Source organism: Melospiza melodia, chromosome 14 (assembly GCF_035770615.1).
Source record: "Melospiza melodia melodia isolate bMelMel2 chromosome 14, bMelMel2.pri, whole genome shotgun sequence".
NCBI classification, from domain to species: domain Eukaryota; kingdom Metazoa; phylum Chordata; class Aves; order Passeriformes; family Passerellidae; genus Melospiza; species Melospiza melodia.
Genome location: NC_086207.1, coordinates 16,307,142 through 16,328,715, shown reverse-complemented (window position 1 = coordinate 16,328,715; position 21,574 = coordinate 16,307,142). Strand labels below are relative to the sequence as shown.

The following is a 21,574-nucleotide window of genomic DNA, read 5'->3' as shown; positions in this document are numbered from 1 at the left end:
TTGATGTTTTGTGGGAAAAAACAATCAATCAATAAAAAAAAAAAGGATCACTTTTCCCAAGGCCAAGCAGGCCACGTGGGGACTGCTACGAGTTTCCAACAGCCATCCCTTCCAATGCAATCCTTACCTGCGGAGTGCCCAGCCTCTCTATTAGGGGAACCAGGTGGAGTGGGGCATACTTGGCTTCGAGACGCTTCATGCGCACCTCCAAGCGTTCTCCTTCTGTCAAGCGAGCAGCAAACAGTGAAATGAGAGGAGGAAGTGGAGACCCGCCAGAGTTTGCTCAGAGCTGCCCCCCACAACCATCCGAGGAGACTGTGGGATCAGGGAGCCAAACCACAGCAATGAGGGGCCAGTGATGCACGGGAGGGAGGGATGGGCAGTGCAGTCTCAGCAGCAGCTTTATCACACATGTCCAAAGCACAGCCCTGCTCCCGAGCACTCCTGTTGAGATGGACATTTCATGCTGCCACTCTCCAAAGAGGCTGTGAAATGGCTTCCAAACCTCAAGGGAACCCCCGAGCTGACTGAGGTTTCAGGTTGTAACTATGCTACAGGTGATGCACCCCTGGCTTTTGTTTGCACCTGATGTTTGGCTGTATCCACTGATCTGTTTGGAGGGGGAAGCAGGGTCAGAGCTAATCCTCAGCAGAGATGGGAGAGAAAACAGCCTCTGGGCAGACACCTCTGAGTCTGCCCACTGCTTCCCTCTCAGCTTCTTACCTTTGATGTAGACCCTGGGCAAAATATTTTGGAAGGGAGCAGCATGCAGCAAATCACAAACTTCTTCCTGGGACTGAGGCAGGAAGAAAGAAAGATAAAGTAAGTTATAAAATACCTATGGGGGAGAGTGAATGGCTCAGGGGCCTGGGCAACACTACAACAGTTTACACCTACAGCACCTATTCAGATCCAACCCAGCTCAGTAGTAACTCCAGTGTTTGAACTGAAATGATCTAAAACTGGATGTAGCACTTCAGCTTCAGTCAGGAAGTTTCCCTAACTCAAGTTAAGTTACTTCCTGCCCGTATAAGGTTAGACCTTTACACTGATTTTCTGTCCTACTACTTAGCCCTGAAAGTAAGAGGGGATAAAGAATATGGAAGTTTCCATTTCATCTTGCCCTGAATGAATTCCTGCAGCCTGTTCTTTAAGAGAGTGCCCAGGTGGAAATTACCCTTTAGCTTACTTATTTTAGGAAGTGTACATGAAAAATATACTGCCATGTGGCTCTTCTGCAAATAGGCACATCATAACTGCTCTGAAATGATTTGGTTGTTGGTATGGTGTTCTCAGCCAGGGCTACCAGAATCTCAGTGGTGCAGGCACCAAGAAGAATAAAACAGAAGTCCAGAGAGGAATAACACCATGAGATGCCACCTTGGGGGATGCATGCCAATGCACTTGAGAAAAAAATAATCCCAAACACAGATGCACAAGGAGGAGAAACCTAGAAAAAGGCAGGTGGAGACTGAGGAGCGATGGCCGACAGTACATTGTACACGAGTCTGCAATGGGAAACAGCAGCGAGGAAACCAAAGCTGTTCAACACAGAGGCATCGTGTCACGACAAGGCACCAGCCTGCTCCTGCCAAAGCCTGCTCCCAGGCCATGCTTTCAGTTCTGAGCTCACTGGAGAGATGGGACACACTTGGAAGCAGATCATGAGAGCGCAGCAGGAGGAACCCGGGCCCGCATGGAATGGCTGGGCTGGGCCTGTTGGGATGCAGGGGTGCACAGCACCCTCCCAGCCAGCAGGACAGAGGAGCATGGAGCTGCAGGAGGCTGCACTGGCGCATGGATGCTGGGATGAGAGCAAGTTTGTGGGAGTGCAGTTTGTGACACAGTGCTGGAGGGACAGGAACAGTCTGGGGCCCCTCCACGGGCACAGAGGTGCTGATGCTAACGGAGTGGGCCTGCCACCTTGGCCATTTTGTTTGCAAAACACTGTTTCATTCCTAGGTGAATGTTCTTCCACAGTTGTTTTCCTCTAATGCAGTGAGCATTTTCAGCCATTTGCAGCCTGCATTCACCTCATATCTGTCCCAAAATGAGTTGTGTTATTAACAGACCTCTTCCCCAAGGCCCATTAACTGAGAGCACAAACTCTGCTTAGAAATTTAATCCCAAGCAACCTCTCATTCCTCAAACTTAAACAATAAAAAGGGGGTAAAATGCAGCAGACTGGACATGTGCATCAGAGCCATTTTGCCAGCAAATACCAGCAGCCTTAGATCACTCAGACAGCTCTGAAGGTAATTGCAGTATAAAAGCAATTCCTCCTGCTGCACAAGAGCTCCATTAGAGGGAAAATCTTGTTCTGTGACAGCTCTGTGCATCTGACATCCTCCAGCAAGTGGGAACCAGTGCCCACTGCATGCAAAATGGCTTTGTATTCCAAGCCTGTTACTGCAAGGAAAAACAGAGGATCCAAGAGGGAGAGACTTTGTCTGGCACAGAAAGTAGCAGATGTGGACTTTGGTGGGCAGCCTTCCTTAAAGGAACCCCAAATTCCCATCATCTTTATTTTCTGCTATTCTAAAATGCCAGTACACTGCTGATGTACAGTTCTCGGGACTGAAGGAACATTTCTGCCTTGAAATGAATGATTTCTAAAGAAACCACCATGTCCCTTGAGTGTTCCATTAAAGATGTGACAGGAAAGGCAAATGCAGTACATCCAGCAGAAAACCCAACACTGGGAACAGCAGGAAGCACTGACAAAGCCACAAAAAGAACAGAAACTGCCAGAGTAAAGTTGGCAACTCTGGTTATTCTATAAAATTCTATAACAGCCAAGCTGCTAGGTGATACACATCTCTTGTATTCATCTTATGCAACCACTGTTCACTGAATGTGTTTGATACACTACACCAAGAATTAAAAGTCTCTAGATCTGGAGTTAAAATGCAAAGGCAAGGGCAGAAATATCCATTTTGAGGACATGCAGAGACTTTTAGTTTCCTCTGTGCTCTATGGCCAGATAAAACTTGGAATCTTTGAACTTTATTAAGGCTTTGCTCTGAACAAAACTCCTGGTTTTGCTTGGAAATTCTGTCTTATGCTAGGGAAGCAATTTTGAAATATTTCTGGAAAAATTGAAACAACCCTGCCCAAACCATTATGACACAGTATGCATATTTAACATACTTGTGTTGTTGAGCACTCCTCAGTTGGCTCTGGGCTAAATTATGAAATAAATTCATTGCTTGGTAAATTTGTTTTGTGAAAAACTAGGAGCTAAAAAGATGAGTGGCACTCAGCTACAGCCTTTGCCCCACACAAGTAAGGGCATCACATGAGCTGAGAGACTTGTGCACATTTAAAACTCCAGTGCAGGGGGCAATACCAAGTTGTTACTCCAGCCAAATTTTCAGTGAAGATGTCCTAGGACATATATAATAATCATATTTCCTTCCTGTTGGACTGCTTTATCCATTCCACCATTACAATCAATGAGATTGTTTCCATTGCACTGGCACCCCAAAAGAGCAGAGGGATCAAATCTACTTCTCACTGTACAAATATGCATATAAAAAAGTATTGATCCCTGCCCCAGAGAGCTTACAATCTAGAAATTAACTCCAGTTGGTTTTATTTCTAAGCAGGACAAACAAGGGGCAGCTTTAGGTCCAAGAATGAAATCTGGATCTTCCAGTATTCAGATTCAGCCATGCCAGAGGCCTGACCCAGTGCCAACGCACACCATCCCCATGGACATGCCCAAGACTCCAATAACACAGCCCCAGAGAGACCCTGAGAACTTGAGAAGCTGGAAAGTAACACTTCTGAAACTCTTCTGCTGGAGAACCCACTTGCACTTCTACTCTTGAGCTGGAAATTTCAGGTACCACGTTGGTGTGGGGGTTTTGCCTTACCAAAGCCTGCTCGATAAGGAGGCAGAAGAGAATGGCATTGCCCACTTCTCTGAGGCTCTGGAACACATCAGTCTTCAGCTCTGCATACTCAATGATGTCCTTCAGCTGGTGGTGGAAAAACTCCAGGATTCCTTAAAAGAGAAGGAAGGACAGTCAGAAAGAGATTGGAATCACTTCCCGGTAATTTGGATGAAAAGATGATCAGTGTCTGGTATTCCCTTAATCACAAATTGCAGCTGCTAAATGGATACACAGAGATTGGCATTGGGAAGGACTAACAGGCAGTGTCTTATCCTGCTTTCAGTAAGCCTTGGGAAATAGGGAGTAAGTCATTTAAACTCCCTGGATTTCTTCATCAGAGGAGGAAAGAGGTTCCAGGCTGTGATGGATGACTTGGTGCTGGCTTATGTACAGCAGCCACAGTTTTTGACTGCAGGCATGCTGCAAAAAAATCTCTTCACCAGCTAAACAGAGCATTTAAAAATACCAGTGAACTCACAAAAGCTTACAGAATCCTGAAAACATAAGAGAGGTTACCAGAAGACATTCCCTTATCTGCCATCTATGTGCTCAAAAGGAAATTTCCAGCAGGAGATTTCCTGGGAAGGTTTCCTATACCTGTTCCAGCGTTAACAGCAGAGGAGCTGAAAGTGTCCCAGAAAACCTGGCTGCAAGTGGCACTGGCAGGACAGGTGCCCAGCCTGGATTAACCATCAGTGTGGGCCTCAGTAAATGCTGCAGCAACCCATGGCTGAGCTCCTGCCGAAGGACCCCACCAGCAGCACCCACCTGGAGAGCCATATTCATGTCTTGGCAAGCGGCAGATCTTGGGCATGACTTCAATCAGAGTCTTCACATACTGCAGGATGGTGCCTTGGAGCTGTTGGAGACAAAGGGAGGTTAAACTGGAATGCCAGGTCTCCTGGCACTGGTTTTGAAAGAGGCTGGTTGTGCATGGGTCCACATCTGACAGCACACGATGAAACCTCAGCTGGAGTCTGAGAAGAACTTGCTTAATTTGGATTTCACTCAAATATTAAATTCAGCCCAAGTGTATGGAGTCAGAGTGCTTTTACAGCTTCCTCCCAAAGAGTAAATCCCAGCTGCATGGATTTTCAACTTCAAAATACAGCTTGCTGTGTTTGCATTGTTTGCAGCTGAAATCTAAAACAAGGCTCAGTCTTAGATGCAGCTTGCCAAAGGACTCACTCCCTAGCACAGGAAATGCTCCTTCCACCTGAGGAATGATCCCGGGACGCTCAAGAGTTTAATAAAGAATTTACATTCATGTAGAGCAAGTTTCTGCAGATCAGATGTTTGGGACACACAAGGATTAGAGCAGAGCACACTGCTTAGCTTAAAGCTCTTGCTGTCATTTGGAGTTACACACCTGCACCCTGTGGATACAATACATGAGATAATGCACTAAATTCCATTTAGTCAACCATAAAATCTTTGTGCTGAGTGCTGTCTGATCCTGCTGAGGCACTCCACCATCCCACAGGAATCACTGGGATTCCTCATCACTGGAAACCAGCCCATGGCTCCAAGTGCTCCAGCGTGGATGGAGAGACACGGCGGTGCCCCGATGCCAACACCCCGATCCCAACGCCCACACTGCCTGCCCCCATCCAGCTTTGGGGCCTCTCCAGCACCAGGGCCAGGCTCAGAATTACCAGGCTCTTGACAATCTTCAGCAGCTCCTCCATGACTACAGCAATGCCCTGGTAGCCCAGGAGCCGACAGATGGTCTTGAAATGCGGCGGCCCCACGAAGTTGCGGTAGGAGCTGTAGATGTGGCTGTAGGCGATGTTGAGAGGCTGCAAATTGGAATTAGAGACAGTCACAGGACCTGTAATTCCTGACCAGACCTGTAATTCTCTTATCACAGTATTATGTTCCATCACTACAAATTTTAAGGAGGAGGAAGATAAATAATAATACCGATGGCCATTCCCACTTGAGCTTCTTGTAGGAGACAAGATTGCTTTTCTTCCTATGTGCTCAGATATACTCTAACCTCAACACTGTCATGTCACAAGGTTTTATGACCCTCCTATGTAGCAACACCACTTTCATTTCCATGGTAATTTACTCTCCCATACACTCCCAATCAAATATTTCAGTTCAGTGGACCTTTGCCTCTTCAAAATCAAATTGTTCTCCACTAAAATGAAAAGTTTTACATACATTCAAGCAGAAAGATTTTTTTTCCCCTATGAGCACTTGCTTTAAAATGAGGCTGATTAAGAAAAGCAAGAACTGAAGAAACTGAGTTTAAGGGCAGATAGAAAAGACACAGAAAAGATCCTTTTTCCATCCTGCAAAGCTTTACATCAGCCTCTACTTAACAGACATCCCATGGGTCTGTGTCAAGGGTAAGACCTGACACTGGTCTGGGGAGAATGGTGCCCAGGACATTGCCCCCAAAAATTCTTAGCAGCAGAGAACAGAAAGTGATTTCCAGGAATGTACTCTATCAGTGTCATCTTGGAAACATGGAAATTGCTGCAACATTTCATTACTGGAACATTTACAGGATCCATTTGGTGCGAGGCAAAGAGAAGTAGGGGGAATTAATTCACTTGTGTGCTCTGCAGAGCAGTACTGAGAATCAGATTTAGCTGAGACACCACATGGTCAGAGAGGGCTCTGCAATGTCAGTGTTGGCATCACGACTCAGCCCAGCAGAGGGGCTGCACTCTCCCCCTGACATCTCCACCTCAGCCTCAGGGAACAGCAAAAAAGCCATCCTGGAAAAGATCCTGGCATGCAGTGCCCCTTCCAACAAAACACAGATTAACCCCAGGCTCATGCTGACCTACAGATAAAACAAAGATAAGGAAACAAATTAGACTGAATCCCAAATGCCTTCCTGTGGATACTGCAGACATATTCTACAGGGATCCTTTCCTGCCAGTAATGGAGCCAAGGGAGGGATGGGATGAAGGCACTGAGGAGGTTTGGGTGAAAGGGAGCCAGTGCTGGGGTACCAGAACAGGGCAAAATGTTGTCTTTGCTCCACCACTGCTGCAATATCCCCAGCTGGAGGCTCCCATCACCCTCCACTCCTGACTCACTCACAAGGTTTACTTTTAACACTTCCTTTGAGCTGCTAATGGGTTACAAAGTCATTGGCTGAAAATTGGAAAAGTATTTTCTTTTGCTCTCAGGTACAGAATTTCACCAGTGCACTGACCACGCTTTCACGGACTTGTCAGTTACTTTAATCAATTAATTCACCCTCATTCTGTCACAGCCCTACAGATCTGGTCCAGCAGGTTGTTACCTGCTATAATTCCTAAGTGCTCTTTGAACCAGCAGAAATAAGGCTCAGCTAGAAAGTCCCCTCTTTTCTGTGAAATGTAATTTCACCTCTTGTTCCTGGTAGGTGCAAATAGCCCTGAAACACAATATTAAGTGCAGAAAGACTGCCTTGGAGGCTCATTCACAACAAGCAAGACCTTTCTCTCCCAGCAAAACTTTAAGAAAAAATAAAAGGCCCTGAGTATGTGGGTATGTGTCAGAGTCAAGAATTATTTAGGCAGACAGAAGCCTACTTTCAAAGCTCCTTGGATACCAGAGAACTGAGCAGCTCAATTAGGCGTCTGTCTGCATCCTCAGATAACCAAGTCTTGAAAAGTCTGGTAGAGACAGACCCAAAGCCACTGGTTATGCACCCTGATACATGTGAAAAACTGCCATGTGTTTTTTTTGAAAAGTGTTTCTGTTTAAACACCAGGTAATGCCCAACCTGGAACATCTGCCAAATGGCCAACATGACCATCCCAGAGGGAAGTCAATGCTCCAGGCCCCCAGCCCAGCCACACTCCCACAGCTTTTGTTGCTTTAACTTTTGCAATGCACTGTCCCAGCCCAAGGTGTCCTCAGAAAGTGAGAGCTGCAGGGGTGATCCAAGTGGCCAGAGATGGCTCCCTGCACCTTCCCTCCACACCTCCCTGTAGGCTCCTTTACCCTGTTATTTCCCCAGACTCAGCACACTAGCTCATCCTAGCTTGGGGGAATAAAAAAAAAATCCTTATTTCAGTGGGCTCATGAATCCACATTCATTTCTGGAGGGATCTTTGCTATTCCATGGCCAGGGGACTTCTGTGTGTGCATGTGCCTTGTTCCCCTGGGATGGGTTACCACCCCTGGCCCCAGCTGTGGTGCAGCTGGTCAGGTTTTTCCCACAGCAGAGCTGAGATTTGGCTGTACAGCAAATCACCTGGCAGCACTCCCTCACACCTCAGTGGGATAAAGGGGCTGGAGAGCAGCTCCCAACCAGCTCGTCCCTTGAGTGGGGGTCTCAGCAATCAGCCTGACTGGGAAAAGAGACCTTTTGGGATGTGCACTGGCTGCAGATGAGCAGGATGATTCACACCTGCCTGTCTGCAGGATGAGGTGGGTTCCTGGAGCTCTCTGCAGAGCCACACAGTGCACTAACAGCAGGCTTGTGTCTAATAATAATGCTCTGCCAGCAATTAAAAATATAACTCCATTTAAGGGTGAGATACACAGCTTGGGGTAGAGACTGTAGGATGTAAAAAATGACACCAGTGGGTATTTTAAGACAAAGCAGCTGAAGGCACAAGCTGGCAGCACAGCACAGCACAGCACAGATCCCTCCCCCATGCTCAGTGGCCACTTCTGACCCCTCAGAGGACCAAAGCAAAGCCTGACCCTGACATTTCCTGTGAGCAGCAGCTGCTGGAGACACTGGAAGGTTTGCCCCATCCTTGATTTGGGGCCAAATGGGCAGGTTTTGGGGATGGGAGGCTGGGATTTGCACAGGCCAGAGCTCCCAGTGTCCCACAGAGCCCACCCCGCACCCAGGGACAGCCATCTGTAACTGTGACCATGTGGGCAAGGCCCCAGTGTTGCTTTAGGAGCTCAGGGGGTTACCAGCTATGCTCTGGGGAAGCTTTAGCAACAAATGGAGCAAATCAATCCCCAGTTCTATTTCCATGTCTGTGACCTTGCTGTTGGCCATCACTCAGACCTGTCTGAGCTCACCTGAGGAAAGGCAGGGAGAGTTTTATCTGATAAAACTGAACAGAGAGGGATAATAGATAATACTGACAGATACAGAATTCCCTTGGAAAAATGAAGAGCTAATGAAAGAGCAATATACTCAGAGACAGAAAAACGAATTTGCACACAGCCCAAGACAAGTTAGGGCTCCCAGCCAACCTAATTTCAGTGCAACAGCTGAGAGTGTCTTAGAAAGTGGAATGAGTAACTCCAGACTCAGCATCAACATTTCTGGAGAAGTTCCTCTCCAGCACATTTTGGCTTTAGAGAGGAGCAAGCCACTTGCTCAGAGCCTCTCCCTACCAGGCCCATCTGTCTCCTCCTGGCCACAGGCTCAGCCTGCTCCCCTGAACAGCACAGGCACTGGCTTTGCCTCTCCCTCCTGCCCTCTCACCAGACTGACCGGGACATCCCAAGCTGTCTGTAAATCAGAGGCATTCAAAGAAGAGTGGGTCTTAATCCCATGCAGTTCAGCAGGAGGTCAGAGTCTTTGAAAAGCCAATTCCTACTCCCATCACACGGTTTAGAAAATATTAAAAGGCTACTGGAAATTGCAGCTCCATCAGGGATCAAAATGTACTGCTGATGGCTCTAACTTTATTCAGTAGTTTAAGTGTGCAAGAAATCACAGAATTAAAGACAGAATCTCTGAGTCAATGGGAACCACAGGTCAGGATCCCAGATTTCACACCATGTGTGTGTAACCCCAAACGCTGCTGGGCTCAGTGATGCTCTTGTGGATACAGGGGAAAAATAAAACCCAAATAAGCCAGCAAAAAACCCTACCTGGCTTGTTTTTTCCTGCCTTGGAGACACAGACTTCTCCCAGGCAGAAGCTTTTAGGGATAACATTCCCAAATCAGTGGAAGATGCCTGCCCATCCTTTCCTATTGGTTGCCATGGTGAGAGATGACGGAGCCCGAGCTGGGTATAAACGAGGGAGTTCAGGGAAGGGATTCAGCAGAGGCAGAGGGAGGCGAGTGCTGGCAAGGCACTGCCTGGCTCTGTCACCAGACCTGTCACCTCTGTCACCACGGAGGACCTGGCTGGAGGTAAGTGCTGGCTCTGGGAGGGCTCAGCATGGGCATGTGCAGCCTCGTGTAAGGACTGATTAGCAGTCAATAAATGAGCTTATTCTTGAGTGAATGAAAGGAAAGTTAGTTATTGTTAGAGAGAGGAAAAAGGAATGAGTAAACCAGCTCAACTGAATGGAGGTGCTGCTCTGAGCACTCTCTGGGCAGGAGGGAGAGCCCTGCAGCGAGGCTCAGAGAGCACTTTGGGATCTAAAGGAGTGATGTGCTCAAGTAATTTGTGGCTGTTGCTAAACAGCCACACAGCTCAGAGAGTATCAAAAAACTACAGGACATTGTACCATGAGGATCATCATCTACTACTCACTGGCTCTGGCTCAAATCAGTTTAAATGTCAAATTTGTTAGGCGGGCAGTGCCTTTTTTCTGTCTTTGTTCTTACTATTCATATATTTGTGTTTCCCTAAAGGCACTGCTTTTATATTTCACCAACCTACAGATTTCACATTTAAGATGCTGATATTGCAGTGTGAGATGCTGCAGGAACAGAAAGAGTTTATACTTTTATTAAGCAAGGAAGGTACAGAAAATGCAGTGACAGTTTAAAACAGTGAATTAATCATTATGGAGCTTTCTAAATGGCATTTAGGTGTAAAATCAAAATATCTGTTGATTGGCAGCTTCACAAGGCAAGCTGGATCTAGTTTAATCATCCCTTTATGCTAATCACACTTGCAGTATCATTTTTATTTTGTGGGAAACAAAAAGCTAAAATAGCTCTTCTGATACAGACAAGCAGTCACAGAGGTTTTTTAAGAAATATAACTGGAGCAAAAAGTATACCCTGTGCTCCAACTGGATGTTTTTGTTATGAAGCAGAGTGAAACAGTAGTCTGGGCAACAGCAGGATTTGTCTTTTGCAATTTTAGCATGTAACCTAAATGAGGCAGGATAGTTTTGAGTCAAATCTAAGGCAGAGTAAGGAAAGACTTCATGGATGTCAGCGTCCTTTGAGCTCTGACACAAATCAGAAACCTGAGCCTCTCCCTGCCTGTGGTTTCAGGGGCACGATGAACATCGAGGTGCACAACATCACCTACACCAGCGCCACGGTGTCCTGGGCCATGAGCAGCCCCTGCCCAGAGAACTACTACCACGTCATGTACCGCCCCAACTGGAACAGCGTCTTCGCGGGCTACCTGCGGCAGAACTTCCACCGCGAGGAGCGCGTGCCGCACCCGCTCAGCTCCCTGGTGCTGCACCGCCTCACGCCCTCCACCATCTACGTGCTCTGCATCACCTGCAAGAACTCCTACCCCTCCAGCAACCACTGCACCACCTTCCACACGCTGGACAAAATCCCCCTGGTTTTCGGCGGCTCCAAGCACGAGCCCACCACGTCCATGTGGATGGTGAGCAGCCTCCTGCTCCTGTGCTTCCTCGCCCTGCTGGCCTACGGCTGCCTGCAGTTCTGGTCTGCTCGCTGCCACTGGGCTGCCAGGCTGAAGCACCCCGAGTGCAGCTCTGAAGAAGTGGGGGAAGGAAGGGGCTCACCAGAGGAGCCACTGAGTGATGGACTGAGAGAGGAGCTGCTCGAAGTGCCCATGACCACTGTGCTGATGAGGAGCTCCAGTTTTGTGAAGGAGAGCCCGTATAACTCCCCTCACTGCTTTTTCTCCTATAAAAGCAGCGATGATAAAAGGGCCATCCTGCCACAGCATGGCCTTCAATGAAAGCAAAAGGAAACAAAATCTTGCTTAGAGATTTGGTTTGTCCTGCTCTTCCCTAGCTCTTGCCAAGAGGACTGTCTGTGTGTCCATGGCAGCTGTCTGTCCCAGGGTAGAACATGAGGCATAGACATTGGTCACAGGGAGAAAGATTTTTGTCAAGTGACAAAAATACTCTCATTTGCTGAAGATTTTTAAAAAAGAAACCAAGTCAGCTCTCTGGGAACAGCCAGGCTTGGCAGACTGTAGTGTCATTAGCTCATGTGCATCAGTGCTGTAGGTTCACCTCAGAGTCATCAATCAATGTGCATAAGAAATAAACTCCACTCAAGTAGTTTCACACTTGAGTGCCCCTCCACTAGCATCACAGCCCAAGCCTTTGTAGTGCCTGCATAAACAGTCATTGCAGCCTGAGAAAAAAGCTTTTTGTCTGTATTAAGTAGTGCACACACAAGTATTTCAGTAATTCCCATTCTGAACAGAAAATGGGATTCCTGAAGAGGTACCTTCCTTGGGGAGCATCACTGCATCAGAGCACCAACTTGCTCACTTGCCTGTGCATTTAGATGGACTTGATTCAGTCTCAGTGCCAACACCAAGCAAGACCAGTGCTAACACCCCTTAACATGGGCATTTTATGGAGAAGAATATGGAAAAACAACAGCAACAGCACATGAATCTGCTTCTTGCATGTCTGTTTGGTTGCACACAGCGTTGTGACCCTGCTCATTCACACCCACCACTCTGTAAATGAACCTTGCATTTCTTTCTCTTCCTAAATAAATATTTCCAACACTCACTCCTCTGGCTGTTGTGGCTCATTTACTGACCTTGGACCCGTAGAGGTAATAGGGCTGGACGTTGGCTGGCTTGTCCCGCTGGGGCTCCTGTGTGAAGGGGATGGCTGTCCTCACAAACCTGCAGCAGGCATGAGAGATGGGAAGGGAAGTGATCAGAGCCTGAATAACTGACACTGCATGGTCTGGGATGACCTGCAGTTGCAGGCTAGTTAGAATTCATCACTTGAGCTACACCAACAGGAATGCAAAATCCTGCCACAATCTGTTGGTGGTGTAAAACTTAACAAAACAGAGATTTCTTATTTTTAGCAGGCAAGAAAACAATATCAACCAACCCTCAGTCATTTCAATTACTGTCTAACTCCTGCTTGAATTTGTTACTAACATTTTCAAGACCAAAGGAAGATGGTGGGTTTCAAATTCATTTTAAGAGCAACTGCTGCATCCCACAGGGAGCACAAACCTCTCCACAACGCACATCAATTTTAAGTGGCAGGTTTGACGTTGTGGAAAGAAAAGCAGGGTCTCCAGGCAGCCTTGCTGTCCCTCCTCACCTGTTGGTGGACCCGTTGTAGCAGTAGTTGGGCAGGAAGTCGAAGTTGAGCTCCCAGAAGACGTGCAGGGTGATGCGCCCATAGGGCGCGGACACGTTGTGGTTGGCCTCGCGGAACATGGCATCGAAGCTGTCCAGGGTCATGTGCTTGCACAGCAGCCTGTGCGTCAGGCGATTGATTTCCAAGAGCCACTCCAGCTCCTGCAGCACATAAAGCAGCAGAAAATGCAACAGAAACAGCTGATTTAATTGCCAGGGGAATGTTTTTTATTCACACACACACGCAGAACTAAAGACATCAATTTAACTCAGCAGCCAAGGCCAATTGCACTTCCACTCATGGGGGTCCTGGTCCAGTGTTTTGTGAAGCTGCAGGAAGCAAAATTAATTTGTTCCCCACTGAGCACTGGCTGGCTTTCACCTCAGAATCCTCCAAAGGTGGAAACTGGTAATTTTACACTACTTGACTCTGATGCTCCTGTATCATATCAAAGACAGCAAATCCTGTACACACATGAGCAATGTCACAGCCACCTTCATCCAGCTGGGAATTAAAGCAAGATTTCCTTCCCTCAGTTTACAGGACTCTCTTATATGAGCTCTGCAAAGTCTAACTGCTGTCCCCTTATGATTTACACAGATATTTAATGGTCTGATAATAATGCAATTAAAGCTCCATAAACAGAACCAGTAAAGACTCAGCAGCATAAAGGAAGATACATGAGGGGTTGAAACCCACTGCAGAGGAACTCAAAACAGCAGCCAGTTGACTGTGCATCCCCAGCAGTGTATTAGTCTCCCTGCTCATCCTCAGAGTCAATAGAAGTTCTTACCACAATGGATGTCAGGTCCTCGCTCTCGAAGCGGCTGATGGCCTGGTCCAGTGATTTGTACATGGCTGCAGAGATGCGCTGGGTAATGAGCCTGTTCAGGTCGATTGATCTGCCCAGCAGCTGCCAAAAGAAAAGATTTGCATGTTATATACTGATGGGGACAAGGTATTTCATTTTTTACTCCACACACATATTAAAACTGAACCTCGAAGTCTGCTTAAACATGAAAGTGGTGGCACAAGTGCCTTGGCTGAGTATAGATTACTTAAGAAGGAATGAGGGAAATGTGGAGCATAACTCATTTTTGTGTCGTGATGAGTACTGGAACCTGCTGCTTGCACTGTACCTGCACGTGCCTCTGCTTGAGCAGCGTTTCATAGCGGTTGGATGGGGGGTATGGGATGATCACCCCGTAATTCTTGCACTCAGCCCGGAAACGTTTGTCCAGTAAAACACTGAAAAAGGGAAGCAGTGTCAGGAAAATAGAAATGTACACTATCTGCTTCTCTATGAGTCTTTTCAGAGTTGTTTCAGCCCTTTTAATCTTGGCTCTGAATTGCAAGAAATCTCTGCACACTAAATCACAGAGCAGGAGTTGTTTTCTGGGGACTTTCCTGCTTGTCTTTTGTGGCTAAAACATCCAAAAATATATAAAAATGTGCTGAAAGATAACAGTGCCAGGTACTGGGTGGTTCCCCTGGTGTGCTCCCTCCTTGAAGATCTGCTGTGGGAACATTTGGTTGGTGATGGTGATTGTCCTCCTTCTCTAAGGCCAAATGTGACCTAGAGACAGAACTTGCAGTCACATGGAAGACTTGGTTCACCTCTGGGGCCACGAGAAGAAGACTCTCACTAGATTTCATCCATGCCCTTTAAATTGGTAAGGAGGATATGCCACAAAGGTTCTATCTCCCCAAAGGGAGAACAAATCCTGCTGCTTCACTAGGGTGAGGACAAGTGCATATTCCTATTTTGTAGAGATGGGAGGCTTCCAGTCCTCTGCCTGGTACAAAAACAGAAGTCAAACAAGGACATGCCTGTAATAAGCTCAGTTTGCTTTTCTGAAGCTCTCACAAACTGTACTCCGACTGCTACTCCGGATGCCAATTATTATTTTTTCGCTTTTAACTGTGTCTCCTTAATTAATTTTCCCCATCTACATCGGTCTGACGTGGACAGCCAACTCTGGGGGACAGGGATGATCTATGTTGTGTCTTCTTGCGGTGGCTGCTCCCTGAGGGAAATCTTTTGGTTAACAGCAATTTGGATGCAGCGATATCATCAGTCACCATCAGCAGTCAGGCTCTCCTACCTGCCAGCCATCGCTTTGTAATAGGCAAAGATCTGATCTGCCAGCTTGTACACAAATTGATCAAAGCACAAATTCACCTGGGGGAGAAAAAACAAGACTTGGTGAGGGTGTCACCAGCACAGAACAGCTCCTTCCTACGCACGCAAGATCAATACAACCCAACACAGATCCTTCATTTAATAAAAATATATATTAAAGGTCACAGTATCTTAAAACCACACTGCACTTCTCACATTGCTGAAGGTAAGCAGAAAATTGCAGTTACATTTCTCTCTTTATAGCTTCTTCATGTTCTTACAGGTCCTGGTCCCCCACCCTCAACCACCCTTCCCTCTCAGGGAATTTCTTGTTTTCCTCTGATGTCTCAAACCCTCTGCTCATCAGACTCTGCCATGTCCTCAGTGTTTGACAGCTTTTGGCTTCCATGGGTCCCTACAGGTACAGCTGAGCTGAAGCCCTTAATCAGGAGAGTCTTTAGGGCCTCTGGAAATGCTAATCTTCTTGAAAACTTCTCAGTCTGATGGAATATTTCTTTCAGGAGAAAGGTGCCTATAATGAATTACTGGGTCAATCAGGGCAGTGTGACTCCTGTGAGCTTTTTTCATACAATAAAGATGAAGAGAACTTACTTCAGCTTCAATTTCATCATACAGGAACTGCTTTTTGAACTTGGTCAAAGCATAGTATGCACTGTCATTGTAGAGGTCCAGGGGGTACAGCACATACCTGAGGGCAAGAACACAGACCACATCTAAAATGAACTTTGGAGCTTATCAGCATAAACTGCAGCCGGTGCATGTCATGCCCTGCCTGATGTAAAAAAAATGACTTTTCTCTGACTTCATGCCTATCACTACCACCCCCTGCAGCCCCTCAAATAATCCCTCTTTATCCCTGGCTTCTGCAGGAAGCAGCTACAACCAACCTGGAAGTGAGCTAATTATGAGTTGTTCAATCAAAATTTGCTTCTTCTCTGCCCTTAAAAAAACTTTCACCCTGCCCTCACTCCAGAGAGTGCTCTGACAATGCCCATACAAGCAAGTTTTCCTAACAAGGAAAACATTATGAAGATGATGACACTTGCAGAGCAGCAATTCCTCGTATCATTTATCCCACATACAAAAAGAAGTTGAGGTGGCGTAGCCTGGGCCCACCCCCTTTGGTGACACATCTGTTTCACTGCTGCGTGCAGGTGACAGTGCCACCCTGGCCTGCCCACACCCCAACAGTTGCCAGCTGCTGTTTATGACACATGAAGAGGTGCCAGTGCCAGGAAGTCGCCCCTGTGTCTGCCAACGAGGTGCTCACACAGCACCACTCATGTGACAGCAGAGCAAGGAACATCCATTTACCTCCCACACAAAAAACACTGCTCATCACCAGCCCCCCCTTCTTCCTGAACGAAATCCCAAACCCCAGCACGTGCACGGTCCCAGCAGAGCCCACCAGCCCTTACTCCATCATGGAGGGTTCTTTGGTTTCCAGAATATGGTCTGTGAGGATCCAGGGCATGGACATCTCGATGGGGAACTGGATGCGGCGGCCCATGGTCAGCTCCAAGAAGAACTCCCTGAACCACAGCTGGGACAGGTCACAGCACTGCTGCAGAGCCTCTGGAAAGCACAGAGGATCCATGTCACCCCCTGGGGATGGCAGTGAGGGCATGGCACAGGAGGCAGCTGCTGCAGCCTTGCTTTTGGGTACAGGACATTTTTCTAGGAGGATGTCTCTGGTTTTAAACCCAGACCATGCTGCCTGAGCACTTGGTAATGCAAGAAGAAGGAAGGGATCACCCCTTTTGCTCTAGAGGACCAGTGAGAACACTGGAATTGCTCAGAGTTATTCTGGAATACTTTTTCTGTGTCCAGAGGCTCAGTTTGTCTGGGACAGAAGGGAAGTCCACTCCTAGAAAATAATCTCCCACCTGCAGCTATTTGCTCTTGCTGACAGCCTTGTTCACATAATGAGTACTACACAGAAGCATGCCCAAACCAGGCAGAAGTAGGACATCTGGGAAAAATCAAGGAAAATCTTCTGCTTAGGTCAATGAGGAGCAAAGGTGATGTGCTTTTGCCTTTCTGAGCATGCAAGAGCTGGGTTCAAGCCTCCCCCTGCCATTATCTCACCACTGATGTTGAGAAGGTGGGTGAAGAAGAAGGACTGCTTGTGGAACTCCTCAATGGCCAAGACTATTGGCCCATCCAAGCTGCTCCTCAGAGTCTTCTTTGAGCCACTCTTGTCTGCTATGAGTGACTCCAGCATGGTCCTCACCATGTAAAGCTTTGGAAAAAAGGTGACATGCAGTTACCCCTCTACAGACATCATCACATATGGCCTTGGTGTTCTGGGAACAAAAAGTAACACTTCTCCAAGGTGGTGACCACCCTCTGCACACCACTATCCTTCAGAGTTAGAGATAATCAAACCCATGAAAGAAGGAAAGAAGAGGCTTTGGGAATTATACAATGAATTAGGCACAAAAGCAACATTTAACACACAACAGCATGAAGACTTTGTGGAACAGAGAATGGAAACAGCTACTAATCCACAGGGTGGGAGACTCCTACATGGCTCTAAGACCATTAATTCCCCACACAGGAGACAAACATTCACATACCTGTGTGCTTGATGGTCCTACTGCTCGTCGTGGGACTTTAATATCAAATCCACCCTTGGGATCCTTCTCCCCTCTCAGGCAAGGATCATTTGGAGGCTCCCGACCTCCCTCCCAGTCACAGATCGTCTTCCGAATCGCCTGAAGGACACTGGGGCGGGGGAGAGGGAGAGCAGGACTTAACTTGACTTTACTTCAAGATGAAAATACCTGTGGCTGTGCACATACGAGAGGAAAGGTGGGATCATACACAGCTGGCATTGCTGGGATGATGCCCAAAAGTTACCTCTGGAGGAGCTGCTGGCTAAAAGAACTGCTGGCTGCTTGTGTACTGGAGCATACACAGGGCTGCTTGTGTACTGGAGCATACACAGCATACACTTTGTTGTTACAAAGTGTAACAACACTAATCAATATATGGAGTTTGCACTGCACTGAGGGACAGACTGACCTGATCAGAACATTCTTCTTCTTCCTGACAGCCTGTCGCAGAGGCTCCCTCAGGGTCACCTGGGCAAAGTCCTGCAGGGCCGCGTAGATGGTGTTGCGGATGGCCTGGTTGAAGACACTCTCCATCCGCCCCATCAGCACCTGCAGGCCTTTGATCATGGCAATCACCTGAAGGAAAAGTTAAACCCAGATGTAAATGCTGTTTTCCAATGTGTGAAGAGGACTATAAATCCAGCACGGAGAGAATTCAGGACTGAATTAATTCTACTCAGCTAACACAAGCCCAATGATCAAGCAGCTAATTTTTGGGTGTTAGCTGTTTTACAGGTCGCAAGAAGCTGAGGAAAGCATTTACATTATCAGCTTCTTGTCAATGGCCCCTGTCCCTTGTTTTTACCCCTGATCTCTTGGTATCTTTAATACCACACAATCCCAGGAACTGGACATGCTCCATGTGTGGGTGCAGCTTGCACAGAGCTGCATCTGCACAGGGCACAGCCTGCCCTGCCCAACAGCATAGTGAAGGAAGTCATAAGGCAACATCCAAACCACCCTGGACTGTGTAAGGCAGGAGGAAGGTCAGGGTCTCCCAGAGCCTGGCTCAGAGGACTGTTCTCACTGTTTACAGCCAGCCAGGATGAGAGCTGATGTGTCCTGGGGACTGGCTGAGCATCTCTTGTGTTTGCACAGCTCCTGGATGCAGCTGCTGCTCTTGCTAGAGATGATACTGCTCTGCAAGCCCCCTGTTCTGGGTTTGTCTGGCAACATCTTGGGAGCAGGAAGCTACAGGGGTGACCTCCCACATCCAATAAAACCAACATCAGCTGGCTCCATGACAGACCCAACACTGGCCAGGGGCAATTTAAAGGCCAGATTAAGGGATGTGGGGACCCTAAATCCCTTAACATGGGTCACATGGCAGAGTATGGTGAGAAAACCCTTCCATTCTCTTTCCCTGGCCTGAGTTACATGGACAGGAAACCAGCCTGGAGTGGCTCTGATTCTTGTGCAAGTGGCACCTACTTCCACAAAGGCAAACTTCTCCTCACTGGTGTAGTTGTACCGGGTGGCTCTCTCATATTCTTCAGCTGTTCCTGGGCAATCCTTGTTGCAGAATTTATCTGTGGGATGAACCAGCTTCCAAGAGTACTAAAAGATGGAAAGAGACCATGTCAACATTGCAATGAGGAAGAAGATAGGCTAGAAAGACTGAATTAGGCTGTATGCCAAAAAACCATTCTCTAGACATCACTACAGTTTGACATTCTTGGCTTTATTAGCACTTAATTAATTGGTTTTCTTTATCTGGGAGGCTGCCAGGCATACCAGGCCTTTGACATCCATGGATTTGTGTTGAGATGTGGTCAAAACTTTGCAAATTAAGAATTTCCATCATCATTTGAATTACAGTTTCAGTTGCTCCCAGACTCATCCCAGACTGCTTTCAGTGATGCAGGGATGCACTCACCACTTCCATGACGTGGGCACTCCACTTGGAGAGCAGCTGCAGCCCCCGTAAAGCCAGGTCAAAGAGCTCCCTGTACTCCTCATCCGACTTCTGGCTGTCCAGCCCTGAGCCAGTGACCACCTGGAAGAAATCACACCATGCTACAATTAGCAACTTGCTGCTTCACTCAGTCAACAGATTTCTCTCCAACATCCCACCTGAAATGCATTCCTGACCTTACGACCAAGGTAGAATTGAGTAAAGCATGTACTGTCCCTCAGGAAAAAAGACCTTGGCAAGGCTCTTTTTATACAGCCAGTCAAATTATTCCCTACAAAAAAAAATGAGTCTGACCTGTCATCTCTGAGCAAATAACTGACTGTTTTTATTCCACTTTCCCACTCCTTTTCGATGGTCTAATACTATTGAAATCCTTGATAATCCTTTACTGATTAAAGTTCAAAGAAGCTCTTACAAATGCCAAAAAAGAAGCGCCTGAGAACGCTACCATTTGTTAAACTGACACTGATGAATGAGGATCACACATGCAAAAAACAGTCCCAATGGCACCAGAGAGGGCACTGGCATTCAGTAATGAAAAGAACAGAGATGCCTTCATGAACTCTCCTCAAAGCCCTGACTGACAGGCCTGTGTAATTGAAAAGCCCTATTTGCAAGTCATTGGTGTTCTGACTTTTGCCCGATTATAAACATTTAGTTGCCAGGTTTTTTTCCTGGTTATTTTAACAAAGCTGTGATCAAGGAGCAGAAGCTGTTGCTGTAGATCTCCTGGTGCACATGATTTTGTACCTTTCATAAATTGCTTTTTTATTGCTGCATCAAGACGAGCTTGTTCCACCCATGTCCTTCACCCCTCCTCACTGTACATCTGTGAAAGACCATGGTCCTGCCACATTGCTGTGTTCCAGGCTTGTCCACTACTGGATTCTTTGTTTCTCTTTGCCAAGGTCGGGATTAAATGTGTGAGACAGTATTTCTTGATAGGACTCAGATGTTTCTTAGTTCTTATCTATGTTACAGTCCCACAAACCCTGAGTTCTGCAGCACTTCACTCTAACAAGCTAAAAATGGAGATGTATCTCTCTTTCTACAAGGCCCTTTAAGGATAATCTGTCCAATTAAGAAATGACACCTAAATTATTTTTACTTTTAACCCAACAGCCAACCACCCGTGCCCTCAACGTAGACTTTTCTATCCAATCACACAAAACCACCCAAACCCATGGAGAAGAAGGTGAAGAGGAAGAAGGTGAAGAAGAGGAAGGTAAAAAGACCAGCCTCCACCCTAAAACCTCCATCTTGCTTTATATATTACTATATTTTAAACCCTTCAACTTCACGTTTTCCACCCGGTGGTATTATACACTTCTATCCAAATTCCACACCCACAATCCCAGTTCTATCATTCCATTTTGGAAGCCTTCTCCACGGCCTCAGGTCAAAGGCAGCGTTCTCTTGGGGGGTCAGTGCCTTTTAGCACACAAAGTCTGAAATTCTGCCCAGCCAGGTTGCGGCAGTGCCCCCAGCCCTCCCGCAGGTGCAGCTGGACCCACCTCGCTGTTGCTGTAGCGCGCCAGCTCCGAGATGAAGCGGATGTGGTCGTCTCGGATCTGCACCATCTGCTCACAGATGTTGTACTGGGGGCTGATGCTGCTCTGAGTGCACGTCCACCTGGGCAAAAAGAGCAACATTGTCAAGGACAGGACACAGCTTGCACTCAGACAGCCCAGGGACAGCTGCTCTCTGCGCTTCAACGTGCTCCAGGCACGCCGCCCTCATGGCGAATGTCAGCCCTGTTGTGTCTCTGTGTGTGGAGTGTCCAGAGGTGGTGTCACGCAGCAGGATGGGGACACTGGCCTCACCTCTCAGCCTGAA

The 21,574-nt window shown here is 47.2% G+C and overlaps 2 protein-coding genes across 5 annotated transcripts in view; one reads left to right on the top strand and one right to left on the bottom strand.

Annotated features, from left to right (window-relative positions):
- CYFIP2 (cytoplasmic FMR1 interacting protein 2) overlaps nt 1-21,574 on the bottom strand; it is a 49,663-nt gene that overhangs the window by 9,755 nt on the left and 18,334 nt on the right. For 3 of the 4 annotated variants that reach the window (XM_063168917.1, XM_063168919.1, XM_063168918.1), the window contains exons 11-28: nt 21,253-21,370; nt 19,700-19,819; nt 19,255-19,380; nt 18,233-18,399; nt 17,785-17,932; nt 17,294-17,447; nt 16,624-16,780; nt 15,797-15,893; nt 15,168-15,244; nt 14,202-14,310; nt 13,856-13,975; nt 13,024-13,223; nt 12,500-12,587; nt 5,555-5,698; nt 4,668-4,758; nt 3,879-4,009; nt 724-796; nt 128-222 (exon numbers count right to left, since the gene is read on the bottom strand). In XM_063168917.1, the coding sequence (XP_063024987.1) occupies nt 128-222; nt 724-796; nt 3,879-4,009; nt 4,668-4,758; nt 5,555-5,698; nt 12,500-12,587; nt 13,024-13,223; nt 13,856-13,975; nt 14,202-14,310; nt 15,168-15,244; nt 15,797-15,893; nt 16,624-16,780; nt 17,294-17,447; nt 17,785-17,932; nt 18,233-18,399; nt 19,255-19,380; nt 19,700-19,819; nt 21,253-21,370 (2,215 nt within the window). The remainder of the gene's footprint in view (nt 1-127; nt 223-723; nt 797-3,878; nt 4,010-4,667; nt 4,759-5,554; nt 5,699-12,499; nt 12,588-13,023; nt 13,224-13,855; nt 13,976-14,201; nt 14,311-15,167; nt 15,245-15,796; nt 15,894-16,623; nt 16,781-17,293; nt 17,448-17,784; nt 17,933-18,232; nt 18,400-19,254; nt 19,381-19,699; nt 19,820-21,252; nt 21,371-21,574) is intronic. The other variant, XM_063168920.1, reaches the window with a different exon arrangement.
- On the top strand, nt 9,853-12,468 carry FNDC9 (fibronectin type III domain containing 9). The gene is made up of 2 exons (XM_063168921.1): nt 9,853-9,964; nt 11,006-12,468. The coding sequence occupies exon 2, from the start codon at nt 11,013-11,015 to the stop codon at nt 11,673-11,675; it is 663 nt and encodes a 220-aa protein (XP_063024991.1). The 5' UTR covers nt 9,853-9,964; nt 11,006-11,012; the 3' UTR covers nt 11,676-12,468.